The sequence below is a fragment of the Physcomitrium patens genome, chromosome 6, assembly GCF_059467195.1.
Source record: "Physcomitrium patens ecotype Gransden chromosome 6, ASM5946719v1, whole genome shotgun sequence".
Lineage (NCBI taxonomy): Eukaryota > Viridiplantae > Streptophyta > Bryopsida > Funariales > Funariaceae > Physcomitrium > Physcomitrium patens.
In genome coordinates, this window is record NC_143415.1 from 19,162,942 (window position 1) to 19,181,556 (window position 18,615).

The window sequence follows — 18,615 nt, forward strand, 5'->3', positions numbered from 1 at the left end:
AATTAATCTTAATAAAATATATACAATAAAAAAATCCTAAAGAAATTTATAAAAATTTATAAAAAATATTAAAAATAAAAAAATTAATTGAATTTTAATAAAATCCTAATGCAACTCACATTAAATCCTAGTAAAATCTTAAATCAATTATAATCAAACCTTAAATCAAACTTTAATGAAAACTTAATGAAATCATTTTTAAATCTTAATAAAATATTAATCAAATTCTAAATCCTAATCTTAGATCAAATCCTAATAAAATCTTATTCAAACCTTAATTTTATCCTAATTCCTAAACTAATCCCAATGAATCCTAAGAAAAATTCTAAATCTTAAATAAATTCTTAATAAAACCTATAGCAAATTGGAAATTCAATAACTAATGCTTAAATTGTTTAATTTGATTTAAATTTGTAAACTTTGCAACAACTAAGTTAACAACAAGCACAAAATATTTGAAGAAGATTGCACATATCAAATAAGTAATAATTCTTAAACTCCACTCAATTATAAGTTAGCCTCCTTCTTCAATCTTGATGTTGATATTTCCAAATCACAATCTCTTAATTTCACCATTCAATTGATTGCAATCCATATATAATTGCTAAAAGTCAAATTAACTACCTTTGAGCAAAATTGTATTTCAATCCAATTGGTGGATTAACATATATCTTAGAAAACTTCACTAAGCATCTAAATCCCAATTTTTGAGACTGTATTCTATAAAACTCTTATACTCTTTAATCTAACTGCTTGATTGATCTCAAATTTTTCACACACATTTACGACAAGCACAACAAAAAACTTCCAAAATTTCACCCATAAATACTGTACAAAACTCACAAAAGCTTCAAAATTTAAACTTATTTTTATTTCTCAAAAACTAAATCCACAAAGTACATCACTAATTTTAAAAATCCATCAAAACCTTAATATTAATCTAAATGATATGAATTAAATTCTCAAAAATCTTTTTTCAAGTCTACTCTCAAATTTTAGTCTTTAATTGACAAAAAAAACTCCAAAAAATAGTATAGATGCTCAATTCTGTGACTTGGGGCTTGATTTCAATCTTAGTTGGCAATCGATCCTCGCTACGTATCAATTCTTATTTTCTTGAGATAATTTTTGTTAAAATCAATTTCTAATTTTTTCTTATACAGGCTTATATTTTTATTTTTTATATCTATCTTTTTTTATTTTATTTATGGCTATGTAAAATAAATAGAATCAATTTTTATAAAAGATAGTACTAATATTATAAGATTTTACTATTTGTTTATCTTTTATTTATATCTTTTTGTTATATATTTTTAATTAGATTCTTCTATAATAATAATAATTTTTTTTGACTTAATGGCCTTGGTACTATACAACAATGTGTTGCCATAAAATACTCAAGGTTCTTGTAATTCATATATGTGATGATTGGATTAGAAGTACCTTTTAAGTAATGACGTTATTCTTGAAATGAATCCACAATTGCAAGAGGTTCTTTATTATGGATCTTTTAACTGATTTTGGCTATTGAAAATTTCTTAGAATAAAAAACTATTGAGTGGAGCTTGTCATCAACCCTCATTTGTGACAATACCACACTTATAGTAAAGTTTGATGTATTTGTTTCTATAAAGAATATATTAAAAAAATTGATGCAATATAAATTAAATACAATAATAAATGCTATCTTTAAGGCTTTAAAAGATGCTTCAATTACTATGTTCCACTTAAATTTGTCTTTAAATGTCAAATGTGTATAAAAAGTTGAAACTTGAAAAAAATTCTTAATGAAGATTCAATGATATTTGATAATTTCTAAAAACATTATAAATCTATGATTATTTTTAGAATATTCTAATTTATGATAATCTAGACCTTTTTAAAATCTATTTTAAGATCATTATTTGAAATGATATATCTAAGAAATTAACTTGCATAATATAAAATACACACTTTTTCAAGTTGCCATATAATCTTATTTTTCAATTTTTGTAACATACAATAAATATAAAATTCATACTCTTTTATATTCTTAAAGTAAAATAATATATTATTTAGATAACAAACAACAAAATTATCAAGTAATTTACAAAAGACATCATTTATTAGATGTTGAAAAATAATTGGTGTATTTGTGAGTTCAAAGGAATGACATCATATTTGAAATGTCCATACTTGATTTGAAATAAAATTTTTTATTTATCTCCTTATCTAATGCATGTAAAATTGAATGATCTTTATAGATATATTTTAATATAGGTATTTTCTTGATTGACTTGATCAAGAAGTCTTGAAATTAAAGAGAGAGGATACCTATTCTTATTGGTGATCTTATTGAATCCTTGATAGTTTGCACACATCTACAAAGATTTATCTTTTTCTTCACAAAAAAGATAGGAGTCCTTATTAGAGATTTAAAGTGATATTTGAAGTTCTTAACCAAGTTCTTATCAAGGTATTCCTTAAATACCACCAACTTATTCTGTAATAAGCTATAGATTGGTCCAAATGGTGGTTGAACCCTTTCTTTAAGATCAATGAAACAATCATAAGGATGATGTTCTTAAAAAATATTTACATTCTTCTTTTCAAAAATATCTTAATAATCTTGGTATTGGTTTAGAATGCTACTTAAAATATTTTCTCCATCAAAAATAGATGTGGCATATATAGCAAAATTTGATCCTTTTTTTGCAACATGCATGAAAGTTCTTATATCTATTAATAAGAATTTGGACATATTGGACTTATAGATTTCTATGGAATTAGTAAAATCTTAGATTAAACTATGGAAAAATTTAAAATTACAAGAAATATAGTCTATTAGAAGATTATACTTTTTTAATCACAATAATTCCAAAATAATTAGGTTAAAAGGAGATTTAATGACATTATATATTACTAAGCTATTATGACCAATAGTTGTTATTTTTAAAGGAACGGTTTTACAAATGATAGCTTTAGAAGACAATGAACAACCATCAATTACTTCTACGTGTATAGATTTGGTTTTATAATTAAATATAATTCTTATTTTTTGACAAAGTCTTTGTCTATAAAAGAAGCCAAGGCTTTTGAATCTAATAAGGCTTAAACTTTGTGATTTATTAGTCTTAAATAAATTTTCTATTATAAAAGAAGGTGAAGAATTTGAAGAGAGGATAGGACCTTTACTAGGTATTGCATAAGATTCAAGTAGCATGGTTCCTATTGTAGTTAGAGACACTAGTTTTTTAACATATTATCCTCTTTAGCAACCATTTTTTTCATTTTGTGGTTATATTCTTTGAATAATATTGAGTATTGTATTTAGGTTCTCTACAATATTGGCACAATCTTTCTTGTTGGCATTGAGTCTTTTTTTGCTCAATAAGAGGTTATAAATGTACCATGTCAATTTGCATAGGTTTCAATCTTGATGAGAAGCTTTTGTGAACTTAGAAGCTATCGCTATGACTTGACTTATACCTCTCTAACCAAATCTTTGTTCTTGGTGTCTTTCAAAGGATTGATTATCATATGTAATGGCTTGAATAATAAATTACTCCAATGAGTCTACTCTTCCCATTATCAATAATAAATCTTTGACATTATTTTTTAATCTATATGAAAATTGATTGATAAGGGCTTTGTCATTCCAATCCATGTTGCAAGTAAGGTTTTAGAATTCAACAATATATATGGTGGTTGGACATGATCTTTATTGTAAAGATACAAATTTATTTTCTATTATTCTTTTTTGATCATTTTTTAAAAATATAATAATGAAGATTTTTAAGAATGAATTTAAATCATAGAATAGTCAAAAATCTTTTTCTAGCAAAGGTATAAATCAAGATAAAGCTCTTTCAAAAAGAAATGCACTTATAAATCCAACTTGAGTAAATCCATCAAGACATTGAAAAAGATACAACCTCAAATATAGCTTTACTTATAGTAGAAATTCTTAAAAATTTGATTTGGTTCCATTAAACTTTTCTAATATATTAATCATTACTTCTCTTATATTTGTAGTAGCAAGATTTCTTGAATTTAGTTATGAACTTGATCTACTTGCTTCTCTTAATTACGAAATTTCTTGGCATAGAATTTGAGCTTCATTATTGATCATCTATTTTAGGTATTAGAATATTACCTCTATTGTCGGTATTAGAGATACATGAAATTTCCACCCTAAGAGTATTGAAAAACTCGTAAAGGTTTGCAATTGTTGCAAATCTATTTTTTCTTTTGTGGAGAGTAGCATCAATAATTTTTCCATCTGTAAACAACTCAAATAAATTCAAAAGTTAAATTAAAAGAGAGTAATCTGTAACGTCTAATATCAAATGAATATTTTTTCAAAGATATATAGTCCACTCACTTTTAAAATTAAGACAACGACAATCAGTTAGCATTCTTGTCAAATTGTCAAGGATATAAATCTTGAAGAATCAAATATTCAATACACTCTTGTGTAACTCAAAAAGAATAGATATTCATTCAAAACTAATATAGTATTGAAATTGAAATGGCTATTGCCAAAAATAAGAAGATTAAAAAGTCTTGAAACAAGAGTAAGGGCTAAAAAGGCATTAACAAGAGTGAAGAAGGCTTCATTCTTACCTCCATATGTATTATGTAACTAAAAGCTATATGGCAACATTTTATAGGACCTCTGACATGAATCTAATTTACAAGACATATGTCTTAACTTACAAGACAAGTTTTTTATATGTGTCCCACATTATTAGCTTGTACCATAAGCTATCAAGACGTGTAATACATGGTTAACTTGTTGACCAAGTTTCTAACCTATCAATAACCTATAGACACATATAAAGATAAAATCTAATCTATGAAGCTTCTAGGAAGCTTTTTTACAAGATATTATTAAATTAACCTACTTTTATCTATCCATAATATATAGGTAACTATTGAAATAAATATGTATGTCTGTAATAAAAATTTTTAATAGTTGTATATTAATGAAATTGTTTATAATATGCAATATTCTTAAATTCTAATTTATAAAGGGGTGATTACAAATCTCTTTCATCTAATTAAAAAAATTCAAATAAATCTAAAATATTTTATGTCTTAGCATCTATAGTAACACACTTAAAATTACCTTAAGATTTCTTCATCTTATAAAAATTATAAAGAATGGAAATTATTTTTTGATTTTATATTATTTACAAGGTTTTTTTATATAACACTATATTATATGTATATTCATTTTTCAACTCTTATTCTTTATTTAATTAATTTAAATATAAAACATATTAATATAAATATAATAATTTAATTATATATAGATTTAAGATTAAATATAATTACATTCAACAAGATGTTTTCTATATTTGAATTAAAAAAATGTCGCTTGTGATATAATTTTAAAATTTAGAAACTCTTCCATATATTAAGATGTAACTATTTTTTATAAGGTCTTAAAGACTTGAGTGAATTTTATTTTAACTTTGAAAAAGTTGATCAAAAGTTTAGACTTATATGTAGTATTTGTCCAAATCTCTTGTTTTGTTTAATAGTGATGTAGTTTAAACTACATAACATGAAGAAGAAATTTAAGAAAGAAAGATTCTATTTTTTTATTTATTCTTTCATTTAATTTACAACTTTTTTTTGAAAATTTTTATTAAAAAATTGATTTTTAAAATCTCTCTTTCTTTTTTTTTCTTTTTTTTCTTTTTTTATGTAGTAGAAACTCTATTGGTAGAATTGCATTCAAAATTGTTAGATTGCAATACTACTGAAAACAATTCAAATGAATGTATTACAATTTCTGAATTTGGTAAAAAGAAAAAAAAAAAAATAGTTTAAAAGTTTTCTTTCTAGTGATTTATGTAAACCATGGCAGAAGTTCTTCTGAAGTGGTTTTCTACAACATTGATTTCTATAGCAAATTGAAGAATATGGTTCTGATTAGAAGGATGGATGTAACTTGTAAGATTACAAAACTATTTATAGTATTTTATAAATACATCATAGGTTTCAATAATTAGATTTTTTATTAAAATTATATATAATAAAAATATAGTATATTTACTATGTACCATTGTTGAAATTCTTCCTTTCATTATGATTTATTATTTTTAAAATATATATTAGGAAATATTGAGTAAATTTCAAATTTAACAGATTGTTATAGATCTGAAATCTTAAAGACTAATATTTGGCTAACACATTAAATAGAATGTAATTTCGTTTCATTTTCCTTGATATTTGAAAGAGACAGAGGGTTAGCATTGGGAAAATTACAGGAAAAAAACTGTTACAACGACACACCCTTTAATTTATCATACTATATATATACATATTTATACAATTTCAACCTCATTGATAAAATTGTTGGTTATAAATATATGATTATGCTTTCTTAGAAATATGTAACATCTGAAATTCTTAAATAACTTTCCCAATAATCACGATTAGATAGTAATGATTTGGCTGGTGGGTATTTACCAGTAATTCCAATTCAATAATGATTCCACTAATCAAGTGTGAAACTCATTAAATCACTAACTAAACCAATTTGCGAGAGTGATTAGCGAATGAATGAGGCTGAAGAACGATGGCCAAGAGCGGTTCCCCCTCCTCCCTTCAGTAAATAACAACAACACTAATAACAATAACAATAATAAATTATAAATAATGGTGTGTTAGGGTTTCGCGAGGTTGTGCCTTCGTTCGCAAGGTTTGTTTTGGGCCTCGTGGCCAAGCTCGTCGGTTGTGCTGGACACCATCACTTGCAATCGCCGAGGTTACTCTAGATTTTCATTCCAGAGCTCGGGAGCTGATTGTGATTCAGTGCAATCGAGATCGAGAGGAAAACGGAAGCAAATCCATTTATCGTGCTTTGTCGTGCTTTGTCGCTATGACGAAATCCAACGTGATGGAGGTGCCGCCCAAAGGGGGTTTCACCTTCGATTTGTGTCGTCGCAACACTATGCTGCAGCAACAAGGCGCTAAGCTTCCGAAATTCCGCAAGACGGGAACTACCATTGTCGGCCTCATTTTTAAGGTTGTGCTTTCATCAAACGGTTTATCCTGGTGTCTCTTTTTGCGTTTTTTTTTTTTTTTTTTTTTTTGACTGTTTCTAGGGTTTCGATTTATATACCTCACCTTGCGGTTCGTGTCAGGATGGAGTCATTTTGGGAGCTGATACGCGAGCAACAGAGGGAGAAATTGTTTGTGATAAAAATTGTGAGAAGATCCACTACCTTGCGCCAAATATCTCTTGCTGCGGAGCCGGTACAGCGGCCGATACTGAAAATGTCACAGGTCTGCTTCTTCTCGATTCCTTGGTTATTCATGCGTGCTCTTTTAAGGTTTCTAGGGTTTTGATTTTTTTGTGATTTTATCTGTCTCGGAGTTTGCCGTGTGAAACCGATGGCAAGGTGCCCAGTGATTCCTCAGTTTGCACCCTGAACATTTGGATTGCTCGGCTTTCATTTGACTGGGGTTCGCTTAATTATTCAACATAATCAGGTGTACGGGCTCGAAGATTTGTTCTTTATGACTCCTACTACATGATAGTCTGAACAAGATCGCTTGTCTGTCTGTAGATATGGTGAGTTCCCAGCTGGTACTGCATCGATATGCCACTGGAAGAGAGTCTCGCGTTGTAACGGCATTGACAATGCTTAAATCTCACCTTTTCCGGTACAACTTCTTATAGTGCTGCCTTTGATTGCACGAAACACCGCATGGTATTTTCTAGTTAACGAAGGTTTATTTTATTGAGCATGTCGTGTAAGTTTGTAATCTGTCTTTGGGGCAATACTTGCTGCCATGCTACAGTAGTAGACCTTTGAACAGCATCAGGTACGTTTGTCTGATCTTTGATTCGTGTATCACGGATTGTGAATCCCTTGTTGCAGATACCAAGGTCAAGTTAGCGCAGCTCTAGTTCTTGGGGGCGTGGATGTCACTGGACCTCACCTTCATGCGGTGTGTATCTCAGCCATATCTTAGGTCTATCAGCTGCTCTATCTGTTTCTTTTTTTATTTTTTTTTATTTTTTATTTTTAATACGGATTCCAGATTGCTTAGGTTTTGAGTGCTGATTCTTTGTCAGCAAAGTTAACATTTCCGTTCAGTAACGAAAGTGTGATGTCGAGAGGCATGATTTTTTCAGGTTTATCCACATGGATCAACAGACACCCTTCCATTTGCCACAATGGGTTCAGGTTCACTGGCTGCCATGTCTGTATTTGAATCCAGATACAAGGAAAACTTGACGGTAAATCTTTCTCTACTTATTGAAATACAAAATATTTGAACTTATCAACCGACTACAGAAGGAACTTATTATTTGGGTAGCTTGGAAGATTTTCAGTGCAAGTTCACGTTCACAAAAGAATAGAGTCCAATTACCCTTTAGCATATAGATGCTGGTAATTAACATTGCCCAGCGAAGTTGAATCGACTCTGAATCTCGGCAATATGTTAATTAATGCACGTATTTTGGGTGTCTGTTACCATGTATTCTGAATCACAGAAAGAAGAGGGAATGGAGATCGTGTCTGCTGCAATTTGTGCTGGTATCTTCAACGATCTTGGAAGTGGTAGTAATGTGGACCTATGCATCATAACCAAGGCAAGTTCTGCTTCAAACTTTGCTATCTCTTCCTTTTTTACTAGCATTCACCTCTCAGAGTTGAGTGCAATTTAAACGCTTTTCTAATGGCTGCGTCATTCTCACAGGAAGGAAAGGAATATCTGCGCAATTACCAGCAGCCTAATCCTCGCAGCTACTCTCGTTCCAAGGGCTATGATTTCAAGATTGGACATACTGGTACGTCATTGCAGTGGCTTACGATTAACCTGCCGGTTTAATTTCTGAAAGCGTTTAGGGTTATTTGAAATCTAAATTGAAATATTGTTGATTCTGTGACAGCTGTTCTATCGACCAAAATCACGCAGCTACGACAACACGTACAAGTTCTGGAAGGTGATGCAATGGAAGAGGAATAGTAAAACAGGGGTCACCTTCGTGTCCAGCATCTCAGGGTTTTCAGGATTTATGTATGGGTTGCATGTTACAATCCTTGGACTCTATTAATTGTCTTTTACTGTGCTCATTATGTAATGTGTTGAGAATCTTTTCTGGACGTCCTGTCAACAGGCTATTGCAACTGTAAGAGTTTGTACAGCCTTTTGACTCGGTGAAGTTTTCGAATATTGTATATTTCTTCTCAGACTTTTGAACCCCAGTGATTTGGTTTCTCATATGAAATCAACATGTTTGCTTACTATTTCAGTCTAAATAAGATTTTTTTCAACATGCGATTGTGTCATGGATGGCAATTTGGTTTAGGATTATTGAAATGGTTAGATTGCCTACCGATATGCTCAACAATTGCGATGTCAATCATATTCTATGAAGAGATATGCTGAGATTCTAAATTGATGTTACACCTAATATACAAGCGAATCTATTTGATCTATGCCAATTGGTTACGATCGGAGGAGTTCAGTTATTATGATAATTGTTCTATGTCACACTCCGTATCCACCTCAAGTAGATTCTTAGGGTGCATGATTATCGTTTGATTTTCGGTGCATTAATGAATGAATCGAGCAATATTCAGATATCATGCTCACTGAAAACAGCTTCATGTGGAGTGCAGCAACGCGATAAATAATTCAAGCAAGAGTAACATTTCATTCTCGAAGAAAACCAGTTTTACACATAAATTTCAAAGTGGAGATCTGTAGCTGATTATCAGCTAGCGTTTAAAAAATTGGTCAACATATGCTTTAGTTTCAAAATCGACAATCCACCGGTCTGCAAACTCTAAGCGCAAATAAATTATGCACAGTATCTGAAGTAGATGTCCTGCGTGGTTGCATCTTCTCTCATCCACATTCTGACCTGGTAAGGCACATCCAATACAAAAAGTGAGAACTCTAGCTATGGACTCTATTTCCGAACGCTTCAGCATTTGACCTGAATCAAGCAGATCGTACAGAGTGAAGTTCACAAAATTTCTTTATACTCTTAAAAATATTTTCGGTCTCAAATGAAGTAAGATAAATTAGCGATGACTTTCAATAACAGTGTCGAATACCTTGAAACCCACTGATGAAATAAATGTGTAATGTTACATCTCCGAAATATACAATAATAGTCACCAGCTCTACCGTGTCAACTAACGAGATTGAGAATCGTGAATCCTCACTGTAAGGTCAGAAGCGCTGACAAAGCTCAAGAGCAGCGCCATACGTGAACATAGTAGTAAGGCTCTGGAAGTTGGGGCTTCAGGGTGCATCAAAAAACAATGCAAGGGTGTTAACTGGGACGCCTGTGATGGCCACTACTCCTCCGACGTTCTACTGAGCCGGAACCAGACCCCCCACTACTCTCCCTCCTCGGCCTCCGTTCTTGGGGCTGTCAATGCCACATAATCAGCACTTCATTAGCAATTAGCGAGATAGTAAACCCCCTAACCTCGCCACCGATAATGTACCACAAGGAAAGGGGAACATGGAATGAAGAGAGTGCCGTAGGCATCATCATCATCGACAGGATACAACTGATACAGAAACGCTTTTGATATTGAAATTAAATGGATTGATTACCACGGGTTCCGGCCATGGTGACTTGTCACCAAGGTATTCAACCAAAGGACCGTTCACATCCTTAAGAGCTAAGTACTCGACGCAGAAAGGGCCTTGACTTCTTCTTGGATCGTTAGCAGGCAGATTGTAATATCCGGTTCTTAGTGCGACATGCCACTCAGCGATCACCTTGATATCATCACCAACTGTGAACTCACGAGTGCTCTTTGCATTGTAGAACCAGAGGCCCTTTTTCCAGAGAAACGCATCGTTCAATGAAGCCTCCACCTTGTTCAACCCAAAGTTCTTGAGGGATGGCCATATCTTACATCTCAACATGATTCTGAAACCTGCGATGGTGCATTTGACGAGGATGCTGTTGTCCTTTATCTCATAAGATGATGACCTGCACAAACATAAATTGGAGGAGACACACACAAGTGGGGCTGAGTCTCGGTTGCAGATAAGATGTCCATTAGCAAGATGCAATAATCTGATAAAAAAGTGTCATTTCAGAATAATAACATGTTAATAGGTGCAAGAATTGCTTGCTATTACAAGAAGGCAAGCGTACCAGTCGTGCAGCGCGTGCGTTCGCGGAGTCCCCATCGAACTACCATCATAAACAGAGCCACCATTGCGACTCATAGGCAATACCTGCAATTTCACAGACTGGCGTTAATAAGAGTAGAGGGTTCTCCTAATTATGTTGGTATCTCACAAAAGCTCGGTAGGATCAATGGAAGTAGGCCGTTCAACGCAGAGACGAAGAATAGTCTTTACATGAGCAAGAGGAGACTCGGTGCTTTGGGCGTCCTCTATGGCCTTGGCATTATACAATCCAGCAACCACATCTTGCATGCTGGGCCGGCTATCCTGCCTCTCATGGACGCAGCTTAGGGCCAGCTTCACAACCTCAGAGAACTGGTCGTAAAGGATGTCCAGGGCTATCTGGGGGTCAACAATGCGCGAAATTTGACGCATCGGAATATCATGTGTGCCTAGAGACTCTTTGACCCATTGTACCAAGTTCACATTGCCTTTGTTCTCAAGGGCACGCCGACCTGTAATAAGCTCCAACAGTACCACGCCGTAGCTGTACACGTCGTTCTTGGCACAGGGTCGGCCGTTTAGCAAATACACAGGATCACTGCGTTACACCGCATTGATTAAGGTCTCTATGAGTGATCTGAAACAAATTCTGCAAGCTTCCGTCAAGCTCATTCAACCGAAAAACACTGAACATCAATAGGGCTTTCTCGATACACTTACACGTATCCATAAGTGCCTCGCAGTCGAATCGACATGCTTGCCTCTTGTTCCAGTATAACAGGCTTACTCAACCCAAAATCTGCAATCTTAGCATTCATTTCATCATCGAAGAGAATGTTGGCAGATTTGATGTCCCGGTGCACGAGAGAAGGATTTGCGTGGTTGTGAAGATATTCCAAACCCTGCGCTACATCAACTGCGCATTGCATACGCTCCTTCCAGCTCAGGCTCTTCTCTTCTGCCTTGGTTTTGGGGTGTAGGTATTGGCTGAGGGAGCCTTTGCCCATGAATTCATACACCAGAAACAAGTCGTCCTTTTCGACGCAGTAGCCTAAAAGAGCCACAAGGTTGCGATGGTGGAGCTTGGAGATTATTTTGAGCTCCTCCCAAAATGCCCTTTCCATTTCCTCTTGGTTATGGTCGCTCACCACATTGTCGCGGAGCATAAGATTCGCTTCATGCTTTTGCAGTTTCTTCACTGCGGCCTTGCTGCAGCCCTCAGGCAGATGAGCAGAGTACACTGTGCCTTGGCCGCCTCGCCCAATCGGCTCCTTGAAGTGATCCGTCATCTCCACTAGCTCAGCCAGCTTAAACTGCCGCAACGTGCCTACCGAGCTCGCCCGAGCGATCTGCCGGTTGCGCAGTTCCCCCAGGGAAGAAGACGACGGTGGCGAAGAAGACGAAGGTTCAGCTGTCTCCGCCCTTGGGATTATGTGGAAACCACTCCACCAGAGCCCGGTGCTCACGCCAACAACGAACACGAAGCAAAAAGATAATATGGGGATCCAAGAATTAATTTCGACAGTACTGTAACGTCCTGCCATGGCCTTCGGTACTGCAGTCTCACCCAAATTCTCCACTCGTGCAGACAACTGCTCAACACCCTCGCTTGCACTCACTTCAGTAACAAGCGCCACAGCCATGAAGATTACCAATACGAAAACGTTCAGCCCACACCACCGCCATTGTAACCACTTTCGCCTCGCCACCATAGCCTTACTCATTACCGGCAGCTCCTCATCTTCCTCCTCTAACATCTCTTCACGACGAGACCACTTCCGGCTTGTACTATGTTCTAATCCCTTCATTCTCCACTACACTAGGGCACACGCAAGGCTTACCCTCTTCAACCTTGTGGTGCAACTTCACCTTAGAGGTTCCTGCAACAACATGGTGACGTCGTCGCCCTCTCCATGGCTCCACAAGCCAACTTGCAGTTCAACCAATTCGCACCCAAGGGGTCAACAGCCTGCGAGAGAGGTTCCCACGCCCGAAGCTGACACTCCCAGAGATTCCTACCTAGCTGAAGCTCTCCCGCCTGATACTCCGAACTCGCGCCCGCAACAGCAGAAAAATTACCTCATCACTAATTCCAAAAAATAAAATAAAACAAACACACACACACACACACACACACACACAACAGTCTCCCGAAGTCGCTCGCTAAAACTGACAGGTCTAAACCTTCCGCCTCACTTCCCACTCCCTGCACCCGAAAAAGACCTCGACAATCCAGAAACACTAAAATTATACCATGTGCACGGTAAAAAAAAACCAAGATGGGCGGCCGGAACGAAGGATCCAGGAGATGCTGAGCTCGGTGCACTGGTGCACGAGGAATACACGTTAAACGGGCAGGAATTCGGCGGGGAGACCAGGTCAAAGGGTGGAAACCTTGGACTTTCACAAGGCGCCGCCAGTCTGCGACCGTGAGCAATGCATACAACAAGAGAAAGGAAACTCGTGGGCGAGCAGGCTCTCATCACACATAATCAATCCTCCCGGGGATGCCAACAACAGCTTCATCGCTTCACATTCACAGGGATGCACAGATGCACAGCCTCATTTTTTTCTGGTGAGCTCAGTACACAACCGTGGGAAGCACACCAGCTTTGATTTCGCTAAACAAGCATTGGGCACACAACGACGACGATGCTGCTGAGCTTACAGACAGCACCCACCCATAAAAAATAAAAAATAAAAACAAAAGATTTTAAAAAAAAAAAAAAAAAAAAAAAAACACTCGGCTCATTAAGTTGGGGGGCAAGCGGTGTTAACCCCGAGGCGCTAATCCATAGCCAGCGAAGCTGTGAATATTGAATTACGAGTGTACCGATTAGTATACTTGCAGGCGCGAAATTGCACGTAATCGGATGGGCTTGTGGTTAGTGATTTGACGAGAATCCTTACGATGGGGCCGAGGGATCCTGGAGCCCACGGTATCTCCGCCGTGCCCTGCGCGGCATTCAAATATCATCGAAAAGTGGGGGTGGGGAGGGGAGGGTTTCCCCCTTCCCGAGGTCAATATACCGACAGCCATATCGATGTGTACTGAGATGCTGCTGCTGCTGCCTCTTCGATTTCTCGCTCTTTCTCACACGATTCTGTGCTTGACTGTGAAGTTTCATCTCTCTCTCATGGGTTTTGGTGTGCGCCGGTGGACCACCTTTCTGCACTTGGAACATGGCATCAGTAGTAAAAGTTATATTTTTGCTGCTGGATTTGCAGCTTTTTCGAGCAGCACATCATTTGGAAGGCAGAGTGAGCTTCGGCCGTGACTCGGCAAACGACGTAGAAGATGCCTTCGCATCGTGACTTTCATACCACATAGCGCAAGATATTCGCATGATTCATATATATATATATATATATATATATGTATTGTACTTTATCGTGGGGTTTTTTAATGATTTTAGGTTAAAAAGCTTGATCACAGTCTGTAAGTACAAAGGCTTGCTTGTCAATTTGTGGCTCAATGATTTGCAGGCTCTCTTTTGTTCATGTGAGTGGAATGATTGACTGAAGGACTTTTGAAAGGATCGATTATTGTTGCAGTCACTGTGAGAGAAAAATAAATACATAAATCAACACACAATCCTATCTGGTTGCCTTTTTTTTTTTTTTTTTTTTTTTTTCGAACAAACATTCAGTGGCAGCAGCGTCTCATGAATACAATCTGGAATTGACTGTTAATATTTGGAATTTCAACTCTTTGTATCACTGGACAGAAACATTGCATAAAATATTTTAATATTCTTGCATATCTTATTTTTCAACCATTACTTTAAAAAAATTAACTATTAAAAGTTATGTTTAATGAGATGTCAAAATTTTAAAAACATATCCTTGTTGTTAATGACAAGGTTTTAGAATAATTATTCTTTAACTAGTAAACTTGAAACAGAAGAATCTCTATTTCTCTGTTTTTCATAAGCATCAAGCTTGAGGCTACCCAAATATTTATTCTTGTACAGATTTAGATTTTTATTTTATTACATTTTTATTTTATTTTTCTTCTTCTCAAGCTAGTGATACCACCTTTATATCAGTATCAAAAACAGAATATTACATTCACATATGCAAATATTTGGTAATTAAATCTTGAACAAGTGAAAATGTGATTTTTTTAATTCATTAGAAAAGAAATGATCACCTGGAGAATTGACAATTGTAGTTCATTTTCTCGTTTTGAACTACCCAAATGAGTGGCTTATTGAAAACTTTAATAGTTAGTTTTAATACCGCATCAGTTTTTTTTCAATAAAATTTCAATGAAACATTATTAAAATGCGATTGATAAAAAAGCACACACATTATCAATTTCATTATCAAAATCTATGCTTTACCATATAGGACAACAAAAATGAAAACTTGATGAAATCGGTTCATCACCTTCGATGTGAGTTTCATGGTGGTTGTGGAAAGCTTTGTGAATGTACTTGTGATAAGTGTAGTGAGATTTGTTGTGGATTTTTGAAAGTGTTTTTTTAGTATTATTGTGGCTGTGGTAAGATTTGTGAGTGTTGTTGTGATGAGTTTTTGTAAGCTTTGTTGTGGTTGTGATAAGTGTGTTGTGAGCTTTGTTGCTATTGTTATTGTTGTGATGAATTTTTGTAAGCTTTGTTGTGGTTGTGATTAGTGCTGTGAGTGTCATTGTGATTGTGGGTAGTACTGTGAGTGTGTTGTTGCGATGAGTTTTATGAGAGTTGTTGTGTTATTGTGATGAGTTAATATGAGTGATGATTCTATGTGAGAAAGAAAGGCATCGGATGAAGGCGACATGGTTGTTGAGGACAATATTATCATGATGCTTGATTGGTTCCAGCAACATTTTCAGTTCAGCTTGTGCGTGAAGAAATGACTTATGTTCTGATGAGATAGTTGCAAAGGTCAAGTCTCTGTTGCTTATTACTCTGCACTCCTGCCGAGTATGGCGATGCTACGAGCATTGGGTACCAGTCCTCACAGCAATGGGTGTCCATAATGGAGTTGCCCGGTGCCGCTTTTTAGGTTTTCTTTGGTGGGTGCGGTGGAATGGGATGTGCGAGGATGGTAATGGAGGTGGCGGTGCACAATTTCTCTTCAGAGTTGGTTATTATGTAGTATTTTCAGATTACTGTATCTATATTGCCAGGCACGAGCTTTGTATCATGAGTAAGCAGGAGAAGGGAGAAAGGTTTACTTTGTCTTGAGATATGCCAGACAGCGGAGATGATACCCAGCGCATGATTCTTGTACTTCGAGCTCAGGCGGCTGAGAACGGGGTGAAGGAGAAACAAAGCTTGGAATCAGGAAGACCATGAAATGTTGTGGTCATGATTTTGCATTAGTTGGATTCTTCACAAGAAACGTTCTGTGCACATCACTTACTGGTAAATCCTTTTTGAAGATACTGAAAGAACTATCTCCTTTACCTACGTGCATGCACTACAAACATTTGAAACTATGTATGGGTTGATGGAGTTGTTTGCAATAGATGCTTTTCAGTTCTTTAGTCTTCATGGAGATTAGGATTTCACTTTCATGTCTGGCGATTACAGAAGAGGAGGGTCGCCAGACCACTGACTCGGATGAACCTTGGGGTGCGATTAAAGGAAAGGCAAAAGTAGAACGTGACAGCGCTGAGTAAACGTCCTCGGAGGTTGCAGGGAGAGACGAAAACAGGTCCGCGTTGTTCATGAGAAACTTCGCAATTAAGGAAAGCCAAGAGACAGATGTGTATAATATGATGTTGAATATCCTTCTTGTTCTTCAGGAGGGCTGGATTTTGCGTTTGATTCCTCAGAAGACGGTTTGTTGAGGTTAATGGTCACCGAATTGGCTTGTCTTACCTTGACTGATTGATGTGGTGCAGAATCTCAGACGGTCATGATCGGAGTGTAGCTGATGTTCCGGAACGGCAACAGTTTTCCTTCTTCGGGGTAGGAGAGGTCAAGGTCCTGCAGATATTTGTGGAATCTAATTTAATCGCGAAGGTGTAACGGATATGCTCCCTGAGAGTAAGAAACTTTCCGCTCTCTTTTCCATGGATTCAAATTTTGATGTATTTGTTGCACGTGAAGCTTTTCATTTGAGCTTACAGTGTGCAAGTATTATGACCTTCAGAATCACCGTAGAAATTTTCGTGCCAACATAAATGAATCCTCGGGATTTTGCAGTGGATCACAAGAGGCCACAACATGAAGCCAGCGGCCAGACTAGTGGGCTAGAGGAGTTATTACATTGTTCGATAACATGAGGAAATCAAATCAGAAACCGAGCTCTCACCCGATTTACAACCTCTAGCACCTTCTCAATTACTCAGGTATGGATTTGGTCCCAACTCGGCCCATGATGAGCTCGTAAATGCTGAAGTGAACGCCGACATTGAAACACCCAACTCGATTTTAGAGAATAATCTTGATGTGGTGGAGGTCGTAGTAAATGGATTATCGAAAGTGAATCAAGCCTTTCTTTGAGCACAACTTCCAGAGCGAGGTTTTGATTGTCTTCTCTGGTTAGATTGCAATAGACTTTGGTGTACTGAGCGAAGGTTATGTAGGAGTTTACGAAGCAGGAAGTGATCGGTGGTTGGATGCATAAAAGGTGGAATTTAATTGTTTGCCCACGACCTTTCATTTGAGTAACAAATGAAGTACGTCATATCACCCGTTTTTCTGTTGAAATTTACTTTACATGATACGTGTGACGCACAGCTTCCGAGAGTGAGCCTTGATAATAACTTACCTGTGATGAAGGCTTTAGAAACACGTCTCTCTGTCCGGCTCACAGTTTCGGAACCGGGATAGTCTTACTGTTAAGACATTAATTCCACTTAAATACTTCCGATTGTAGTTAAATAGACCAAGGAATTATGTAAAGCGCAAGCGGGAAATGTTTACTCAAGATTCAGAATTACGCATGCAGGCGGGTAAGTCAATTAATTGAACATCAAATTGTGAGAGAAAACCAATGAAACGATGGGACGCCGGGAAGCGCACACCCAATGTACGTAGCCGAAAGGGCCGAAACAACATCACCTGTCCAAATTCTTCCCACAGCATGAAGTCCAAAGCCAAAAACCTCTCAGGGTGGTTAATATATTTTGCCATAGAACCGACACTGTAATGAAACCAATAAATTGCTCTCCTCTAATATACTTTCACAACGCATGATGCCGTGTCGCCACTAGACCGAATATCGACCATCAACACATACAAATTTCAAGTAATAATCGCTACAACAATTCTTTCTATACTTGCTACAATTTACTCTATTGACGGGAATTTCGGATGAACGAATGGCAAGCAGGCAGAGACGCCCTGCACACCAGGTACTGGAATTGCAGAATTGGACGATCAAGGTCCAAATACTCGACGTATTGATCCAAAACCCAACGAAACCATCAATGTTTTGTTACAACCACAAAATTCCCAGCAGTTCAAAGCTTACCCACTAAAGAAGCATTTGTGAGATCAGATGTGTGACAATGTGGATCCCACGTGGTACTAGAAATTGCCT

At 36.2% G+C, this 18,615-nt stretch overlaps 2 protein-coding genes and 1 long non-coding RNA gene across 5 annotated transcripts; 2 read left to right on the plus strand and 1 right to left on the minus strand.

Moving 5' to 3' along the window:
- The first annotated feature begins 6,689 nt into the window (after nt 1–6,689).
- Nucleotides 6,690–9,286, plus strand: LOC112283549 (proteasome subunit beta type-7-B). Its single transcript, XM_073534628.2, has 8 exons — nt 6,690–7,021; nt 7,140–7,281; nt 7,566–7,662; nt 7,881–7,950; nt 8,138–8,242; nt 8,501–8,603; nt 8,711–8,797; nt 8,900–9,286. The coding sequence occupies exons 1-8, from the start codon at nt 6,875–6,877 to the stop codon at nt 8,974–8,976; spliced, it is 828 nt and encodes a 275-aa protein (XP_073390729.1). The 5' UTR covers nt 6,690–6,874; the 3' UTR covers nt 8,977–9,286.
- Nucleotides 9,287–9,644: 358 nt separating this feature from the next.
- Nucleotides 9,645–13,895, minus strand: LOC112283548 (receptor-like kinase LIP2). 3 transcript variants are annotated; one of them, XM_090251495.1, is made up of 6 exons: nt 11,836–13,895; nt 11,347–11,713; nt 11,138–11,220; nt 10,585–10,969; nt 10,229–10,393; nt 9,645–9,877 (listed from the first exon to the last, which is right to left on the minus strand). In XM_090251495.1, the coding sequence occupies exons 1-5, from the start codon at nt 12,921–12,923 to the stop codon at nt 10,295–10,297; spliced, it is 2,022 nt and encodes a 673-aa protein (XP_090107621.1). In that variant the 5' UTR covers nt 12,924–13,895; the 3' UTR covers nt 9,645–9,877; nt 10,229–10,294. The 3 variants fall into 3 exon arrangements, with proteins under 3 accessions (XP_090107621.1, XP_090107620.1, XP_024378141.1); XM_090251494.1 differs by having other exon boundaries at nt 10,185–10,393; nt 11,836–13,841; XM_024522373.3 differs by having other exon boundaries at nt 10,074–10,393; nt 11,836–13,841.
- Nucleotides 13,896–15,931: 2,036 nt separating this feature from the next.
- LOC141045516 (uncharacterized) lies at nt 15,932–17,745 on the plus strand. The gene is made up of 4 exons (XR_012217705.2): nt 15,932–16,487; nt 16,656–16,779; nt 16,970–17,114; nt 17,274–17,745. It is a non-coding gene; the product is annotated as an uncharacterized LOC141045516 (long non-coding RNA).
- Nucleotides 17,746–18,615: the final 870 nt, after the last annotated feature.